At 34.0% G+C, this 21,487-nt stretch overlaps 1 protein-coding gene across 3 annotated transcripts in view; it reads left to right on the plus strand.

Annotated features, from left to right (window-relative positions):
- ANKS1B (ankyrin repeat and sterile alpha motif domain containing 1B) overlaps positions 1-21,487 on the plus strand; it is a 1,315,261-nt gene that overhangs the window by 553,636 nt on the left and 740,138 nt on the right. For all 3 annotated transcript variants that reach the window (XM_011992230.1, XM_011992227.1, XM_011992229.1), the window contains exon 11: positions 9,955-10,091. In XM_011992230.1, coding sequence (XP_011847620.1) covers positions 9,955-10,091 — 137 coding nt within the window. The remainder of the gene's footprint in view (positions 1-9,954; positions 10,092-21,487) is intronic.

The following is a 21,487-nucleotide window of genomic DNA, read 5'->3' on the forward strand; positions in this document are numbered from 1 at the left end:
AAAAAAAAAAGAACCACATGTACAATGGTGGTCCCAAAAGATTATTAAAAAAAAAAAAAAGAGACAACTAGCAAAATTTGAATATGAACTGTGTACTAAATGACAATATTCTGTCAGTGATAAATTTTCATAATATAATAATTGTATTGTCATTGTATAAGAGAATGCTCTAGCTCTTAAAAACAAATGATGAACTACTTAGGGAAGAAGTGTCATTAAGTCTGCAACTAAATTCTAAATAATTCAGGAGAGAGAGAGACAGAGAGAGAGAATGTACTAAATATTAAAAATTAGTGGATCCAGAAGAGAATGTAAATATCTATTGTACTATCTATTCTTTCAGTTTTTCTGTGGGTTTGAAAATTTTCAAAAGTTCTAAAGGAAAAAAAGAAGAAAAAGTGAAAGAATAAGGTGTTCATGTGTTAAATGTGGCCAAGAATAGAGGATGTTATTCTGGTGATTCAGATATGAAACGATGGCATCTTTCTTTGAGCTGGATACTAAGGAATTAACTCCAGGATTCAGTTTGACATATTGCTTGGCTTTCAAACCTTTTGGATTATTTTTCACTCTTATGGTTTGCTGAAAGCAAAAGTTACTTAAGAGGAGATATATTACCTCTAAACTAAAAGATACTTCTTACAACTAAATAACTATGTCCCCAGCAGAAGAGTCCCAGCTCAAGGTGACTCCATTAGCCTGTCATTTCACTTTATACTGCTATCTTTCCACAGTTGCTATATAGTTATGAAAGATCAAGCTTTTATTCTCTGGAATATAAGAAAAATAAATGTGGGTCTTACATGGTGAAAAAAAAAAAAAAGAAGAAGCAATTCAACGAGTTCAACTCACACCTTACACCCTAGGGGACAAAATTTCACAAAGGTGTGAATACCATGATGTGGGGCTCAATTGGGACCATCCTAGAGGCTGTCTACCACACATTTCATCTGGTAAAGTTGCTGACTGATTACGACTTGAATATTTAACACTATTGTTGGTGATAGTAGTGGATGTTCAAGCTCAGTATATTTAAGAGAATTGTTGATTTTTAACAAACCTTCACTAAGAGAAAGTAAAATGTGTTAATTATTTGGAATAGTAACTAATTCTCTTAAATTACTGTTAAACATTAACTTCTCAAGTGGTACATAGTGAGCACTTTCTCACTGAAAATACTGAAACAGGATACTTGGGCTATTTTACTCATGATTTTTGTACTGTCTCTCCCAGAAGTGGTAGTCATGTGCAATCACTTAAACAAAGTTACTTTAAAATGTAAAGATTTCATTGGTCTTATTTATTTATCTATTCAATGAGCACATATTGAACACTTGCTGTGTACAAAGGACTGCCCTAGTGTCAGATATAATGCCATTTTTTGTATACATGATAAATTTCTAGCTTTATATTGAAAACCTTAGTTTTTAATTACACAGTGAGAATGTTAATACATAATATGAATATGGAAATGAAAATGTATAATGTAACATTCTTCTAGGTCTCTGCATAAGAGGGAAAACATTTCCATAGGAAGTACTTAAGACAGGGATTCACAAGTTATAGCCAACAAACTTAATCTTGTCTACTGCTTGTTTTTGTAAATAAAATTTTCTTGGAATACAGACACACCCATTTCCTTATATATTTTCTGTGGCTGCTTTCTTGCTACCCGAAGAGAGTAGAGTAGTTACAACAAAGATCATGTAGCCTTACAGAGCTTACAATATTTACCTTCTGGCCCTTTACAGAAAAAAATTGTCAACGCTTGACTTAACAATAAAAAATAAAAATTGTGCTTCATGAATTGTTAGATTAGGATTTATTAAATACTTATATTTGATGATTACTTAGTGATGCACTTAGGATTTTCCATAATAACGCATCAAGCCACCTATCTAGTTTTATTTGCTATTATGATTATATTCATATATCTGATAATAATAGTAATAGATAATTTTATTGAGTACTTACTATGTGTTGGGCAATGTATTAAACACAAACACATACACAAACACACACACATGTATCTGTACATGCCTCATTTGTCTTTATAACACTATGTGAAAGGCACTGTTTTACAGAAGGTGAAACTGAAGTTAAATACACCAGAATTTCAGCTTAGGTTTTTCTGATTTCGAAGCCCAAAGTCTTTGTATATGACTCCTCCATTTCTTAGCTTTTCCTCCATGAATATTATATTTTATTTTTATCCCACAAATGCGCCTCTTTCCCATCTCTCTACATTTTGCTCAACCTACTTCCAACTCTTGGAATGCCCTTCCCAGCCATTTCTTCATGCCTGAATTTTACTAATCTGTCAGAGGCCTTCATAACTCTTGCCTCTTCCATGACACCTTTCCTGAATTCCCAGTCAGAAGTAATCTCAGTCCTATTTTTCAGCTGAAAAGCATCTATCAGAATCCCTGGTATACTTAAACTGACACATGCTGGGTAATGATGTTAAAATACTAGACTATAATGTTGCACATGAATTATAGTCATATAATATTTTTCTTCTAAAAGATAAAAAAACTGTAAGTATTTTTTCTAAGGTTGTTATTATAAAGTAAACTGACATTCATAATGAATAATCTAATATGTAGTAAGGGAATCTGACTAGAAGATAGGTCTGTTATTTCAATCTGAAATTGCAAGTATATTTTGCAGTTTTCCCTAAGCAGTTTTATGTGCCTCATTTCCTTTTTATCAGCAATATTTTGTAACTGCATGTGTGAAATGTAGGTTGAGCATGTAAAACTGTCTTGGTCATAGGCTCCTATTTTACCAAGTCCACTGGATAATTGATATTTTTGTAAATTATATTATCAAGGATATTTTGGGAATAAACCAGCTTCTTAAGACTCTTATATATCTTCTAGAATACGCTTCTCATTTGGATTTTCTCTGAAAGGATCATGGATTTATTATAAAAGCCAGACCAGCTTTCTTCGTATTATTAAATACAATTGTGTTGGTTTCCACTGACACAGGTTTTACTTTGTCTACTTTATTTCATTTATTACTTTAAAAGGATTGCATTAAGCTAAGAGCTATGGAGAGAGAAATATGACTTCATGCAAAAATATTACCTAGTCTGGAAGAGTTAATGAACAATGCAAGATAGTATAAAATCAAATTATCAGGGTAATGGTATAGCTCATGGATTCAGAAGATGAAGATACTTAGTCTTTTCTAAATAATTTAGTACTTGATTATTCACTGTCTTATACTATGTATTAAAATACTCAGAAAAAATCATTCAAGAAACTCTTGGCTTACAGGCTGCAGGGAGTTCCCAGCATGTTCTTCTGGCTTTAATGCAAAAGCAGTTAACAAGACCAGCCCTTGCAATGAATCATTCCTGTTGTGTTTAATTTTATAAGTTCAACCTAACTAGTCCGTGAGGTGCCCACACATTTGGCTAAACATTTTTTGGGATGTATCTGTGAAGGTGTTTTTGGGTGAGATTAATATTCGAATGGCAGACTGAGTAGAGAAAATCATCCACCCACTATTGTTGGCCTTATTCAATAAATTAAAGACCTGAATTGAACAAAAAGGCCGAGTAAAGGGGAATTTCTCCTGCCTGACCTCTTGAACTGGAACATTGGTTTTTCCAGGCCTTCAGACTTGGACTGAAATGTTGGCTCTTGACTTCGAGTCTGTCAACCTTTGGATTAGAATTTACACCATCAACTTCCTTGATTCTCAGGCCTTCAGATTTACAATGGAACTACACAAAGACTCTCTTGCACCTCCAGCTTAGCAACTGCAGATCTTTGGACTTCTTAGTCTCCATTAATCATATAAGCTAATGCCTTATAGTAAATCTCTTTCTAGATAGATAGATAGCTAGAGATAGAGATATATCCTATTGGTCCTGTTTCTCTGGATAACTTTGATCAATACAATTCCTCAAAGGATCATCTTCTATTTCTGTAACTATATTCTGTCCCTACCAATTTGTGTTAATAGCTAAAAGATGCTGCTCTCAAATCTCATGCAAGATGTGTTGTCTAAAAAGGATAGCTATTTATTTTCTTGTTTTCCCTCTGGGTTTCTTTGATCTTCCATATTTTATTTTAATTCTGATGATATTTCTTTTGATAATGGAAAAGGAAAACTCATATATTGAAAACCCTACTATGTACCTGAAAACATACAAGTTATTTTTCTCTTGTTTTATCTGCACACATAAATGATAGAAGATGATAATCATTTGCATTTTTATGGTTAAGAAAATTGAAATCCTGAAAGATTAAATAAATGATCTAGTGTTACACAGGTAAGTTGTTCACAGACTTCAACATTTGGTATTAGGATGTAAGTTTTGATGTTTTTAAAAATTAACATTTATTAAAAGACAAAGACTTAGTTATATTTAAATGTATATCTTGTAACAACAAGTTGAATAATAAGCAACACAGAATTGATGATGAAACTAACAGTGGAACAGGATAGCATAAGTCAGAACCACAAATCCAGAAATGGACCCATCAAGACTTTAGATACTGGAATTACCATATTAAAAAACCAAAGCCAACTGTACTTGCCATTTTAATATAAAAGTAAGCTTGAAACTGTTTTTAGGAACTAAAAAATACAAACTAGTGACATCATGTACTTGATTGAGTAAGAACCAAATAGAAATTTTAGAACGGAAAAATCTACTAAAATTAAGAAAATGGTTTGAGAGCAGCCTTGACACAGCTGAAGAAAGAACCAATAAACTAGAAAATAAATAGAAGAAACTATTAAAAATGCAACAGAGAGACAGAATGAAAAGAGAGAATAAATGGTTAAAAGAATAAACTCTGCCTAGCATTACTTCAATAGAGTCCAAAAGGAGAGAAAGAGAGAATGGGGAGGCAATATTAGAAGTTATGTGGTAGAGAATTTATGCTCCTCCTATAGTCTGTCCCATTTCTGCTGATGGCAGCTCTATCCTTTTAGTTCCTCAGACCAGAAGCCTTAGAGTCATTCTTGATTTCTCTCTTTCTCTCTCTATATCCAGCACATCAATCAATAATTTTTAAAAATTTAATTATTTTTAAATAGACAAATAAAAATTATATGTACTTACTGTGTACAAGATGTTTTAAAATGTGTATACATTGTGGAATAGCTAAATTGAACTGATTAGCATATGCATTACCTCACATACTTAGCATTTTTTTTTTCTGGTGAGAACACTTAAGATCTACTCTTTCAAAGAATACAGTACATTGTTATTAACTATAGTCACCATATTGTATGATAAACCTCTTGAACTTATTCCTTCTAATTGATATTTCGTGTCCTTTGACCAACATCTCCCCAGTCCCTGGTAACCACCATTCTATTCTCTGCTTGTATGAGTTTGACTTTGTTTATATTTCATATATAAGTGAGATCATGTGGCATTTGTCTTTCTGTGCCTAGCTTATTTCACTTACAAGGTCCTCCAGGTTCATCTATACTGATAACAGAATTTCCTTCTTTTTAAGGCAGCATAGTATTCCACTGTATGTATATATTACATTTTCTTTCCATTTATCCATTTATCTGTTAATGGACACAAGTTAATTCCTTGTCTTGGCTACTGAATAATGCTTCAATAACATGGGAGTGGAGATATCTCTTCTACATAATGATTCACTTCCTTTGGATATATACCCAGCAGTGGGATTGCTGGATTATGTAGTAATTCCATATTTCGTTTTTGAGGAACTCCATACTATTGTCTCTAATGGCTCTACTAATTTATCTGCCCATTAACAGTGTACAAAGGTTCCCCTTTCTCCACACCCTTGCCAGCATCTGTTATTGCCTGTCTTTTTTTTATAAAAGCCATTTTCACTAGGATGAGATGATATCTCATTGTAATTCTGATTTGCATTTCTCTGATGATTAGTGTTGTTAGGTATTTTTTCATATACCTGTTGGCCATTTGTATGTCCTCTTTTGAGAAATGTCTATTCAGATCCTTTGCCCATTTTAAAATCAGGTTATTGTTTTCTCACTATGAGTTGTTTGGGTTCCATATATTTTGGATGTTAACTCATTATCAGAGGTATGGTTTACAAATATTTTCTCCTATTTCATAAGTTGTTTCTTCACTCTGTTCATTGATTCCTTCACTGTGCAGAGCTTTTTAGTTTGACATAATCCCATTTGTCTATTTTTGCTCTTGCCTGTGCTTTTGAGGTCATAGCCAAAAATCATTGCCCAAACCAATGTTGTGGAGGTTTTTCTCTGTGTTTTCTTCTAATAGGTTTGCCACTTCAATTTTACACTTAAGTCTTTAATTAATTAAGAAAAAAATTTTTAAGAGAGGGGTCTCCCTATGTTTCCCAGGCTGGCCTTAATTAAACTCCTGGGCTCAAGCAAACTTCCTGCCTCAGTTTCTCAAGTAGCTGGAAGTACAGGCATGTACCATTGCACCCAGCTTTAATCCATTTTGAGTTAGTTTTTGTATGTAGTGTGAGATGAAGGTCTAATTTTATTCTTCTGCATGTGAATGTCCAGTGTCCCAATGCCATTTATTGAAGAGGCTGCTCTTTCCCCATTGTGTGTTGTTGGCACCTTTGAAATAAATTAACCAGAAATATGTGTATTTATTTCTGGGATTTCTGTTCTTTTCCATTGGCTGATATGTCTGTTTCTATGCCAGCATCAATTTGTTTTGATTATTATAGCTTTGTAGTATATTTTGAAGTCAGGTAGTATAATATACTCAGTTTTGTTCTTTTTGTTCAAGGTTGCTTTGTCTATTCAGGAACCATCAAAAAAATTCTTGGTCTATTTCAACAATTCTGGACATTTCAACACATGTCCAGAATCTAATCACTTATCATCAACTCCAAAATGCTAACATCATGACCTCTAGCTTGAGTCTCTAGTCTTAACATATCTTCCTGCTTCCAAATATTAAATATTATACTATATAGTACTCAAAGGCATACCCTAAAGATGTTTTTATGGTTGACATTTTTTTTTGTTTTTATTGTTTATGTTTCATAGTGTTTATGTTCCACTTTTTAAGTTTCTGGAAGTTGGTTCAACTATATTTTGAAGTAGAGTGTGCTTTTACCTTAACTATGCCAGTCTAATTCAGGCTGTGTTTCTATGAACCCAATCATACCTATGCATATCTTTTGCATACCTACTATGACATGCTAACCAGCCGAAGGGTAACATGGCATCAATCTGAAATTTGAATCCTTTTCTGCCAGTAACTGACGATATATCTTTGAGATGAATTTCTCTGTAAAATAGGGATGGTGATAGTAGAACGTATTTTGTAAGTTAATTTGGGTATTAAATGAGATTCAATAAGTAACAGAATTTAACATGGCTGTCTGCACATAGTAAATGCTCAATAAAAATTATCTATTACTATTATGATGTCACTCCCTGCTCAGTCTTCAGTATTTCTCACTGCCTACAGAATTAAAGATGCTTATATTCTAATAAAACTTCCTTTAAGTCATTCAAACTTATCTTTAGTTTTTTTGTAATATGAAATAACAGCTTCAGCTGTGCTCTTCCTACCTTCATGCCCTAATATCTTATGTTTTGTCCCAGCTTTCTTGCCTGAAAACTGAAGCCTTTCACAGCTATCTTCTGTCCAAGCCATAGTCTGATTGCTCCCCCACCCCACCCTGTTTTTTTTTCATCATGCTTCCTTTATCTGTTATAAATTCTCAAGTTATATTGCATTTTAATTTGTTTACATGCCTGATGACACATTTAAGAGTACACTTCTGGGCTGGTTGCAGTGGTTCATGGCTATAATCCCAGCACTCTAGGAGGTTGAGGTGGGTGGATCACTAGAGCTCAGGAGTTCAAGACCAGCCTGGGCAATATGGCGAAACCCCACTCCTGCTAAAAATGCAAAAAATTAGCCAGTTGTAGTAATGTGCACCTGTAGTCCCAGCTACTCAGGAGGCTGAGGTGGGACGATTATTTGAGCCTGGGAAGTTGAGGCTGTAGTGAGCTGTGTTCATGCTACTGCAGTCCAGCCTGGGTAATGGTAGTGAGACCCTGTCTCAAAAAATAAAAGGAAAAAAACCCAACAGTATACTTCTCAAGGGCAGGGATTCTTTTGAAAAAAATTCAGAGATTTTATTTTTAGAACTTCTTAGATTTACAGCAAAATTGAGCAGAAATTACAAAGTTCATATATTCCCATACACAAAGCTTCCTCTGCTATCAACATTCTGCACAAAGGTGATACCTTTGTTATAATTGATGAACCTACATGGACACATCATTATCACCCAAAGTTTATAGTTTATATAGGTTAATTCTTGACTTATATATTCCATGAGTTGGACAAATATATAATGATGATGTATACCCACTATTATACCATTAAATAGAATAGTTTTACTCCCCTGAAAATCCTCAGTGCTTAGCCTATTCATCCCTACCTCCCTTCAGTCCCTGGCCACAGATTCTTCCTAGTTAATCTTTAGAATATAACATAATGTTTGACTCATAGTTGGCCCAAATAAGTGTTTTTACATATGTGGTTTTTAGATGAATGAAAGAAGGAAGGGATAGATTGGGGAGAATCAGAGCATCTTGCTGACTAACGTTTTGTGTGTTTCAATATTGACTCATACTTTTCTACTGAAGACCACCCCATCTCTTCTGTGATGCCAATTCAAATCCCACCTTTTCTATTAAATCTTAGAAGAGTGTGCTCTGGACACTTTTAAGATTTATTTTATGAGTCATCCAAGTAATTCTATATGTCATACTTGAATTTTTTGTTTTATGGGCCTTTGTCTGGATTCCTCAGTGAATTATATTTTTATATGTAGGTAGAGTTGTATGATAATTCATCCCTTTGTGTTTTATGGGGAAAAGATGCCTTGATAAATTCCTGTACTTCACTGGGGATTGTAGACAGCGATCAGGAACAGAGAAACTTCCTGGTCTATAAAAAATTCAGTCTCAGTCTCTTTTGCAATCAGTTCAGCTAACTGTCTAGGAAAGAAAATTATTGCGAACTAATTAAAAACAACAGAGAAGTAAACCTTTTTTTTTTCTTTTTTGCAGATTTGAGCTTGCAGCAGTTTTCATAAAAAGCTATTGAAGTTTGCCAAATTGTTGTTAAAATAAAATAACTTTTCTAGGTGCTACCAGAAGTTATTTATAGAATAATTTTCATCCTTTCCCAAGTATTTTAAACATTCTAAAATGGTATCTTTGATGTTATTTTGCTTTGATATGAATTTAAGAAGAAAATGTTATACATGTTGTTGATTTTCAAGTCATCTTTCCTTTATTCCCTCCCTCCTAAATAATGAACGTAAGAGAAGGTTAATTTAGATTCTGAAATTTTATTCGTTTAGCTTTGACCACATAGGATGCTATACTTATCAAGGGGTGATAATTTTATATTTATCTACATCATAAAATCATTTTGCACAAATTTCGGTTTTTCATCAAGCTTCATTTGCTAGGATGCTTTTCTATAGTTTGTGGGATTTCTAGGAAAAGTCATTTGAGGAGGCTTGACTTTGGGTTTTATGCATCAAGGAGACATAAAACTCTGACTTTAATAACTATTAATACTCATTTACAAGATTATTGGGAAAGCTTTAGCCCAATCATATCATAAAATTATATTCTTTTTAGTTAAGGTAAGGTTTTAGTTATTCATATAGTAGTAGCAGTCTTAAGAGCTATGCTGGATAATCTATCATTATGAATTGAATAATAGTACTCTTGTCTCAGAACAACATTCGAGAGGATGATAGTTACCATTTTAGAAGGAAACAAAGCATTCAATAAATATTATCTTTAAAATATACCACTGAGCATATTCCTCATTTATGATCTTGTAGTTGATACCAGTTTTGAAAGTTGAAATCTCAATTTATGTTCAGAAAATTAATTTCAAGTCTTAAAAGGTAAACTGAGTGATTAGGTTCATGGCAGTTCTATTTTTATTCGCAGATAATGCCTCTGAGGTAGCAATTACTACTCCAGGAACTAGTAACCATAGAAACAGCTCAACAGGCCCAACACCTGATTGTTCACCTCCATCCCCTGATACTGCCCTCAAAAATATTGTAAAAGTCATTCGACCCCAGGTAAGTGCCCAGAATGATGTTATTTTCCCTATAATGTGTTTTGATTTGAATCAATGCATGTACATCACTTATATTGCAAGCCTGGACTATTTTATGTGGTATGTCAATGGACTTCTAAATTAAAAGAAGGGAGTTAGAAGAGGATGTTCGCTTCCTTTGAAGTTGGTGATAAACACTGAAATCTGCATTAGTTTTTGGAAAAATGAATTGTGCCTACTGCATGAAGTAGTGAGACTTAGAAAAATAGCTATTTTACATCATTTTTCTCTCACAACATTTTAATAATTATGCTCCAATTATTGAGCTGTTCCATATTTTCTGGTGTTTCCTGATCTTTTTGTCTTCATTCTTCTGGACAATGCTGCATGGTTTGTGATTATTTCTCTGTATTCCGACTCCGGTGATTTTTATATTTCTCTATCTTCTCTATCTTTATAGTTTCAGTGAATATTGTCTGCGTTTAACATTGCTCTTTGTTTTCCTCTGGTAGCTAGTCTCTCTTTATCGTTTGTTCTTTTTTCCATTCCTGTCACTTTCCTGTATGGATTTCTCTCTTTTCTCCCTTCTCTTTCAGTTGGATTTTCTAGTAGGCGGTTTGCAGGCAAGCTTTAGAAATATCATTGGGACAAGCTGTTCTGTGATATTTCATTGAAAATAGCACTTATAAAGCTGTTTGCATTATATTTTTGCCAACAGATGGACCCAGAACATGAAATTGGTAGTGTTCTCAACCTGGCTCATTGTGAATGGGCCTCATAAAATCCAAGACAGGGGGACTTTGGATTCAATCAATACCATTCATCATCTACTTAGATATAGAGTATGAATAAATCCTTTGAGCCAAATGATAGGGCAAATATGTTTTTTAAGACTATTTAGGTCTAAATGAAAATGATTGGTTTAATATTTTTCCTTCTTTAACATAAGTTATTTTAGATCATTTTTATTATAATCTTCATCCTCATTAATAAAATGGCACTTAAATTTTGGATATCCATTGCAGTTTATAGAACACTTTAATATAAATTGTTTCCTATATCCTTCATCAATTCAAGTGCAATTTGTGTTTCAGTGTTATAGATAAGGTCACTGGCACTCCAAAGGGGCTACATCGTCCAACTGATTTGGAGTTTCTTTTTTTTTTTTTTTTTACTTTAGTATATTTGCCTCTTCCAGTCCTGCTCAGAGGTTAAAAAAATCCTCATGAGTTTGTATAATTTGACACATCTTTAGGAGTATGGAATATGCAGTTTCCGGGGCATTTAGGCACAGGTAACATTTGACACAGTGCCTCAATATGTGGAGGAGAAGAATGTTTTCAAAAATGTCCTCTTCTACTAGGCACAGTGGCACACGCTTGTGTTCCTAGCTACTCGGGAAGCTAAGGCAGAGAATCCCTTGAGCCCAGGAGTTCTATACCAGTCTAGTCTGGGTAACATAGTGACACCTTCATCTCATTACAAAAAGTCCTGTTTTTCAAGGAAATTTGATCGGGTCTATTTGCTTCAAGATAAACCTCACTAAACCCAGATTTAGATGCTATCTGTCATGTTTGTTGGCATTGGTTCTCTTATATGAAGATTTTTCTGGGGTTATTGTGTTTCTAGTGCATTTCTAACATTTTCAAGCTATTTAGGTAAGACATTGTCCTATATATGTTAATAAAATTCATTACTAAATATATTTGTTTTTATACCAATGTAAATTCTCTAATGTAAATGCACTTGGTCATTCAACGAATGAAAAACAGATTCTTTTCTATAGATCCATTATCTGAATAACTGAGGCATTATTTCATAAATCATTCTCTACATATTTTAATTGAGTTTAGGTTCACCTGGTAATCTTTGAAGAAATCTAGAGGTAGAATTCAAGCCAGAAATTCCATCTTGACCCAATTCATTGGTGCTGTCAATACTTAAATGCGTATCTTATTAACTGACTCCACCTTTCTCAAATGTTATAACAATGCTTTAAGGAGAAAAACAAGTAAGTGAGAAAGTAAAGTAACTCGGGATGATGGTACTTAAATTAGAACCAATGCAGCCTGTATTTATATAATACAACAATAACAGCTATATATCTATGTATTTTCTTTCTCTATATATAATTGCAGAAAGAATATAACCTCAATTAGGCTACTGTTTCTTCCACTCTGGAGACATTGGTGCATGACTTATTTCTCCATATGAGTTATGACCTTCAGGGCCTCCTCATTCATTGTAGAAAGGAAGGAGTAGACTATTCACATGGAAATACTTATGAGAGAGTATTCAGGTAGGACATGAGGTTTCAGGAAAGAATTTGGAGACTAGAGGATGTGCATGGAGGATGGATGGTTGGATAGAGCAGGAGACTCCTGCTGTGTTCTGACAAATCACAGGTGTGTCAAGGATGGAAAATGGTTGAGAGCAACTGTTCCAAAGAAAAGATAATTATTGGTGAGCTTATATAAAAGCCTATATTTTAATCACAGGTTTAATATTCTAACATATTTGTTAATTCTGCCTTTTTTTTTTTTTCTGAGACAGAGTCTTGCTCTGTCACCCAGGCTGGAGTGCAGTGGCGTGATCTCGGCTCACTACAAACTCCGCCTCCCGGGTTCACACCATATTCCTGCCTCAGCCTCTCAAATAGCTGGCACTACAGGCACCCACCACCATGCCCGACTAATTTTTTTGTATTTTTAGTAGAGACAGGGTTTCACCGTGTTAGTCAGGATGGGCTCAATTTCCTGACCTCGTAATCCACCCACCTCAGCCTCCCAAAGTGCTGGGATTATAGGCGTGAGCCACTGCACCCAGCCTAATTCTGGCTTTCTATCTGGAAATGCAAAATGTGTGAAGTTAGATTGATTTATGGGTATTCAAGACCTTTTTAAAAATTTATTAAAAATTAATAATATGGTTGAAATGATAATTTCACTTTTAGAACTTGTGTTGAACCTTGAAAATAAAAATATAAATGTGACCCTTATTCATGATTTTACAATTCTTTGACCATTAGCTGATGTGTTCAGTCTTTTATTGTGGAAAGAATGATATTGAGTAGGCGAGGTAAAGGCAGAACTTTCATCTCATTCACTGAAAATAGATACTGCTTAGATGTAGCGAATTTAGGTTCCTTTTCCTCTGCCTCTTGTATACCTTTATCTGGTTTATTTTCTTGTAACTCTACCTGTGAAAGAAGAGCATCCATTGTAACCCAAGAGTCCTTGCTTTCAATATGAGACAGGGCTGATAACACATTGCATGTGTTTCTGCTTAGTAAATCACTTGGAATCTGCTGGCTTCCCAGTGCTTTGCTGAGTTTGTTTTTATTCAGCATATGTATTAACTAAGTCACAGCTGTTAGTTCTGCATCCTGTGTTTGATCTTTTTCACCTTTGTTTCTTTCAGTTATTTCACGTCTTAAAATCCTCTAGATTGTGAAACAGTCTCTTTTAAATTCAGAGTGACTGAAATGGTTATATGTTACTCTTTTCTCTTTGTTTCTCTCCAGTATATTAACCCACAAGGCTGAATTTTTCTACTTACTTATACTTAAATACTTGAAAAAAAATCTTTGAAATATATATTAGGTAGGTCTATTGACATTCCAGTTATCTTCTTTTTACTGAATAGTTATATGTTACTTGTTTTTAAATATTCCCTGGTGAAGCATCTTTTTTTCACAATTGAAGAATCAAATACACAGATCTTAAGTATGTAGCTTAATGAACTTTGATTATTTACGTAGGTATAACACCACTCAAAACAAAATATAAAGCATTGCCATCACCCCAGAAAGTTTCCTCATGCCCCTTTCAAATTAGTTGCCCTCCTTCCTGCCTCGGAGGCAAGAATGTCCAGATTTTTATCATCATATATTAGGATTGGCTATTCTTGGACTTTATATAAATGTAATCCTACAGTGAATATGTTTTCTGTGTGCGTGTCACTGTTTGGATTTCTTTCACTCAACATAATGGTTTTGAAATTAATCCATGTTGTTTCTTTCCTGATGAGTGGTTTACCATTGGATTAATATACTACAATTTATTCATTAATTCTCCTGTTGATTGATCCTTGCATTGTTTCTTGTTGTTTACCATTATGCATGAATATGCTATGAATATACATATATAAGTCTTTTTTATAAACATATGTTTTCATATAGATAAATGAAAATGGTATTGTTGGGTCACATGGTAGATGAATAGCTAACTTTATAAAAAGCTTCCCAACAGCTTTCCAAAAAAGTTGTTCCATTTTATAGTCACCAATAGCAATGTGTGAGAATTTTCATTTCTCCACATTCTTGCCTTTTAAACTTTTTTATTTTAGCCATTCTTCTGGGTGTGAAATGATTTCTCATTATGGTTTTAATTTGCATTTTTTTCTGGTGACTAATGATGATGAGTACCTTTTTCTGTGGTTATTGCCAATTTTTATATCTTCTTTTGTGAAGTATATGCTCACCTCTTTTTTAAGGTGTATTCAACTTTGTTATTGTTTATTTGTAGTAATTCTTTATAAATTCTTCTGTAGCCCCACAAGATATGGGTCCTTTGTCAGGTGTATGCACTCTAAATATTTCCCCCACTCGGTGATTTGCCTAAACATTTCTCAAGTGCCTTTTGATTAGCAGAATATTTTAATTTTTATGTCAGAGTTATCATTTTATTCTTTTATGGTTAGTGTTTTTGTGACTTGTCCCAGGTTGCGAATATATGCTCCCACTTTTTTCTAGAAGTTTTCTTGTTCTGGTTTTTATATTTAGGTCGATAATCCATCTCAGATTGTTTTGTGTATGGTGTGAGGTAGGGGACAAAATTTAATTTTTGCCACATGGAAAAAAAATTGTTATTCATTGATTTAATAATTTAGTATTATTTATTGCTTTCATATTTTAATTGTTTGTTGTTGGCATATAGAAATGCAGTTGAGTTTTATCTTACCATTTTAATTTTATTTAAGTGCTAGAGTGGTTTTTTGCTTTATTAAAAAATAACTTCCATAAGATTCTTTTGTGTCATCTTAGAATAATGATAGTTTGACTTTTTTCTAATATTTGTGCCTTTTATGTCTTTTTCTTATTGCTGTGACTATAGTAAAATGATGCAATGAAGTAGTAAAACCAAAAATTATTGCCTTGTTCCCTATCTTTGGGGAAAGCAGACAATGTTACAATGTTTCAACATTAACTACAATATAGGCTATTAGTTTATTGCATGTATTCTTGGTTCTGTTGATATGGCAGATTACATTGTTTTACTTTGCATGTTAATATAAATAACAGTTGGCTATAATGTTTTATACATTTTATATAGTCCTTGGTGCAAGAGACACTTTGGATAAAGCATTAGTGGTAGATAGATGGATTAGATCTAAGGGAGCCAAAGATGACTAATGATTTGGGCTTTGTTGACTGGGATTTAGGAATGCTACTAATAAAGATAAGAAAGACTTGAACAGATGTTTATTTTGATGAAGGAGAAGATGACATAATAAATTTGGCTTTGTAGACTTACTGAACATGAAGCATGATATATAAATTGGAAATATTGATATGGGGCTCTGGAAAGAGGTGAGGGATTAAGGTAAAGATTTTATTCTCATTCATAAAATTTGATAATGAAGAGAGATAGTACCAGAGACAGAATTCTGATAAATGTTTACACTAAAGGAGGATAATTATATTTTTGGAGTATCTAATATAATTTAATGTTCATGATTCTTTTTGGAATGGATATTTTCATTTTATAGGTGAGGAAGTTGAGAACTGGAAACTTAAGTCATTTCCTCACGTGTACTTTAGAAAGAAGTCTTTAGCAAAAGAGAGAATCATTGAGAAAAATAAAAGAAGAAAGACAACTGTTACTGTGGACATAAAGTAAAAAATTTTTAAAGTGATTGGTCAATATTGTCAAAGCTTCCAGGAAAGTAGGAGAAGAGAGACCAAAATTTCAGTTTATTTGACAATTATGAGGGCAGAGACCTTCAAGGATGCAATTTCCTTCAAGTGAAGAATGTAGAAGCTTAAGATGAAAGGAATTGAAGTGTGGGGAAAGATACCCTGATTGTATACTAATCTTTTGAATAGTTTGATGGTAAAAGGAAATAAGGCAGTATGACAGCATGTTAAAGGATGAGCAGAGGTGGGCAAACAGTTTCTCGTTGCAGAGAATAAGAAAGAAGAGCTGAAAAGTTGACTGAAGAGACATGCATGATAGGGACTGAACTGTTAAATATTTTCTTAGGAGGTGTGTATAAATCCAATTAGTTCCAAAGTTCAAACAAACTAACATCAGCAGTTGACAGAACACTGAATTCTTGGTCTGTGCTCTTGGTGGTGGTTGTAGCTAGATGGGTTTATACACTCCTTTCCCTGTTGCATGATAGAAATCAAGTCTAAAATAGAAGGGGGCTCTAGAGAAGTGACCACGGGCAGAAAAGGAGGCTATTTTGGCACAATACCACAGATAAGTCATCTAAATGGGCTCAATATCGAACAGAGATTTTTAGCATAATGAGCATAAGGATATCCTAAGAAGAAGACAATCTGGAAATTTTGAAATTCTGTTCTATCATCTGAATATTTGTATTTCCCCCAAATATCTATGTTGAATTCAAATCCACAATGTGATAGTATTAAAAAGTGGGGCCTTTAGGAGAGGATTAGGTCAGATGGCAGAGCTCTCATAAATGGGATTTAGTTCACTTATAAAAGAGGTCCATAGGAGCTTGTTCACCCTTGCAACACATGAGGACACAGCAAGAACTCAGCAATCTGCAGTCTGAAAGAGGACCTTCACCAGGATCCAACCAAGCTGGAAACCTGATCTTGGACTTCTCAACCTCCAGAACTGTGAGAGACCTCACAACTTTATGGTATTTGTTAATAGCAGCTGGAAAAGACACTCCGATTGGCTTTAGATGTCCTAGTACCATTCAAACCTCACCACTAACCCAAAACCTCATCCTAAATGGAATTCAACAGAATGAAATAACACCAGGCTGCATTATTTTGCAGCTAAGGAGGGACCATAGACAAAAGGAGCAAAGAGGCTGTACAGGTAAAGAAAATGAAGAGAAAGGTCAAAGGCCCAGAGCTCTCAAGACACTAAAGGAGATGATTGGAGGAAAGATGAGTCATTTCTGAATGCCTACTCATACTGGACTGTGTTTAGATCAGGTGCCTACTCAACCTGAAAGAAAGACACATTTTGAATATTTTTTGGACCTGTGTATGATTAATGAGCTAACAATAAAGCAGTTTAATAATAAGCCATAGCACCTCTCCCTGCCATTATTAAGAGTTTAGAACTGGGGTTACAAAAAATTATTGCCAAATCCAGAATAACATTTTTCTGAGCACTGTGGGGTTATAGAGTATATATGCTAAATTTTAAAATTAGAAATGAGAGTGGGTATGTAAAAAACAGAGGCATATAACTTGGAAAGAGTGCAGAATATTGTATTGGGTTGCAACAAAAAATAGATAAGGAATAAAAATAACTTCAACGAGATAATCTTTAAAATATTTTTATTATTGAATATTGAGCCATTTATTCCCATGATTGAGTATGTATTTCTTTTTTTTCTCATAAAAATTATATCAGGTAGGTGTATTTTTCCTTATTTTACTGATTGGGCCTGAGGCTTAGAGAGTTTGAATAATGTTCTCAGTATTACACAGCCACTGACTTACTGGAAGATCTCTGATTTCCTAACTCCAGTAGTTTTTCCATTACTGCTAATTAGCTCATTAGATAGAAAATAATCGAGGTGGAATATTGATATTCTAGAAAGGCGAAGCTTCAGGAGAGAATAATAGTTTTGAAAAAGGAGGCAGAACAGAAATATAGATGGCCAAAATATGTAGCCTGAAGGAAAGAGCCAAAGAAGACTGTATTCAGTAATTTCCAGACTTGCGACAAAAGCTGAGTGAGAAGAGAAGGCTAAAAACAGAAAGATAGTCATAATAGAAAATAATATTAGGTAAAACAAGGAGCCATTTGGAAAGAAAAAAAAAATGAGAAAGAAGTCAACAGGACCCAACAGTCAACGTTGACAAATATGAATTGTTGAAGTTGTTCTGGACAAATATGAATTTCCTGGGAAGCTTTTTAAAAAATTGCCTCAGTTCTACCCCTGACCAATTAAATCAGTCTATCTGAGGGTAAATATTTTTAACCTGGTATTCTTGGTAGGCTATGGGTGGTCTACTCAATTCCTGGAATTATGTACAAAATTTTGCTTGTAGCTGCCTTTTTAAAAGGAATTTAACTCCAATCTTTCTTCTGTCACGTGCACTCTGTATTACCCTTCTCACCCTCAGTTCTTCAGCAAAGTGAGAATGGTATTTGCCTTGCCTACTTCTCAGGGGTGTAGTCAGACTCAAACCAGATAAAAGGTGCCATGGTGCTATGTATGTTGTAAAGCCCTGTAGTGGCCCAGCTTGTTGGGTGATTAGATCATGTTTACCTATAATTGAAATAAGACCTTTGAGAAGTAATGTTCTAACTCTCTGTCTCATCCACAAGTAGCTCTGATCACGGCAACTGTGGCTTTTAGAAAATGTATTTGGGAACCTTTTAAAATTCCCTAAATCTTTGGAACCTACTTAAGATGATGTTGGCTACATATGGGGTGATATTCGCCTTCAAGCATCTCATTCTTTAGATGCCTCTGCTTAAGTGAGCCACAGGAAGTATAAACTCCTGGAATTTAGGATATGGGAGGAGTCAGTGTGGATAAATGGCACAGTACAGGGTCAGGCTGACCTAATGCAGGGGAGGGAAAAGCCAGAATCCAGAAAACAACCACTATAAATTGTATCTTCCATTGATGATTAAAATCACCATCAATCCATATAGTGGTCATACCAATTATATGCCAGTGGAATATTATTCATCCTCATTTCTATTCATTTGATGAAATTACAGGTGAGTTTATTCTACAGGAATATGGAGAATTTTTGTTATTTGGCACTTTCTGCATGTAAAAAAATTTTTTATCTTTTTTTCCTGAACATGAAATGTAATTTTTTATATTTTGTGCCACATTGCCATTAATGGCAAGACTGTATTAATATTGTGTTTTCCTTTTGTGTTATTCAGGGGTTTTTCTCCCACATGCATAAAATTCTCAGTGGGTGTCATTGTTTGGCTCAGCTTTTTCCCCTAAAGCATGTCTAGACAGCCTAAATGAGAATGCATAGATGCACATGTACCCCTGGCACCTAAAATAAAAATAGAAGAAGAGAAACAAAAGAAAATTGAGTTTAGACATTAACTTGAAGTTTTGGAAAAGATGCAAATGAATCATCATAAAGATAAGGAAATGTTGATTAAATAGACATTTAATATAAAAGTATTTTCAAGTCACATGAGTGGCTAAGAACCGACGTACTATGAGAAGAGTGAAAATAAATGTGGCTATTAAAATGGTAATAAATAAAAATATGCTCAAGGATGTTCATTGTAGAAATATTTATTGGAAATTTTAATGCCTATTAGTAAGGATAACTTGTTAAATAAGCCATAGTATATTCATCAAAAATGAAATACATCCTTTGTAGATATATATGTATTGGTCTATAAAGCTGGTTAAATTTACTGTGTAATTAAATAAAAGAATGCATAGATAGAAAAAATATTCTGGGAAAAATTTCCTTGCAAAATAAAATGATCAGAAAGTAGAGTTGGCAATATTGCTTTAACTATCTTAAATGGCAGACTAGAATTTGAAATATAGTCTATCCTTGCCTTTAGGTCACTTGTTATTGACTACACAGGGTGCAGTCAATTACATCTTCCTCTGAGTTTGAGGAAACCTTTTTGACTATACAATGAATAGTATATCTACTATATGAATCTGAACCTAATCATTCCAACTTCCCAATCTTGCCTGTTCTAAAATTCTGGAATTTAGCTGTGAAAGTACCACAAGGGACATCATTACTTTATTTATATATTTATTTATTTATTTATTTATTTATTCAATAAACACAGTCGAGTGCCTACCATATTCTGGGCATCTTAAGCGGTGATTTGAATATGAAAATAACTAAAACATGGATTCTATCCTAAAAGAACTTTGAACCAACCAAAGGAGACTGTGCTCTAAATAGAGAACTTTTGGAATTTCACTGATGGAGTTCATTGATCCAATGCCCCAAGGATCATCTTCAGACCTCTTCTTAGTCTACATTCACTCCCCATGTGTTCTCATCCAGTTCCAGAGCTTTCAATGCTGTTTATGTGCTGATTACTCCTGAATTTATATCTCCAGGCCTGCCCACTCCCCTGAACTCCAGGCTCTTATCCAGCAGGCTACTCTAAATGTCAATGGGATGTCTTAAACTTAACCTGTATAGCTCTGCAGTTTGCATTTCAGTTAATAGCAGCTCAGGCTTAAAAACTTGACCCCATCCTTGATTTCTTTATTTCTCTCTCACCTCACATCCAATCTATCAAAAAAATCCTCTACGCCAGCAGTTCTCAATGTGTGGTTCAGGACCTCTTAGCAGGCTGCAAAACCTTTTCAAAAGGTCTGTGAGGTCAAACATATTTTCATAATAATACAAAGACATTTTGCCTTGTTCTGCTTTTATTTGTACATGAATTCTAGATGGAGTTTTCCAGAAGCTATATGGTAAGTGATGATATCATACCTCTGATGGTTAATGGAATGCACACTTGTGTATTCTTATGCTTAAAGAATTTTTAATTTTAGTTTTCATATAAATATTAACAGATATGACTTTCATGAACAAAAAATCTTTAGTGTTATTAATTTTTAAGGTCATCAAGGGATCTTGAGACCAAAAAGTTCAAAAATCAGTCCTCTAACTTTTCTTTAAAAATATATCTTGAATCTTACCATCTGTCATCTGTCACTATGATATGAGCCACTAACATGTCTGACCTAGACCTTTGAAAAAGCTTCATATCTTGTTACTGGCATTGATTATTGTGCTCTTGTCCTTTGTAACGTGGCCACATATATAAATCAGATCACGTTATTCACCTGCTCAACCTTCCAATGTCTTCCCATCTCACTGAAAGTAAGGATGCATGACATCCAATATAATCTGACTCTCTAAAACCTCTTAACCCATCTCCTACCATTCTCCACATTGTTTAATTTACACTAGCCATGTCATCTTCCCAACATTACGTTAGATTAGCCAAACAGCTTGTGCCTTAGGTTCTTTGTACTTATCATTGAATTGTCTGGAACATCCTTCTCCCAGAGACTTAACACTGCTGATTATCATCCTTTCTACCTTATGAGAGATGCCCTTTTTGACCATTGAATATAAAGTAGCTACCACTGTATTTTCTGTCTCTGTTATGCTATTTTCCTTTATAACAATTTTCACTCCTGAACTAATATTATGTGTTAATT

This window comes from Mandrillus leucophaeus, unplaced genomic scaffold (genome assembly GCF_000951045.1).
Source record: "Mandrillus leucophaeus isolate KB7577 unplaced genomic scaffold, Mleu.le_1.0 Scaffold408, whole genome shotgun sequence".
Lineage (NCBI taxonomy): Eukaryota > Metazoa > Chordata > Mammalia > Primates > Cercopithecidae > Mandrillus > Mandrillus leucophaeus.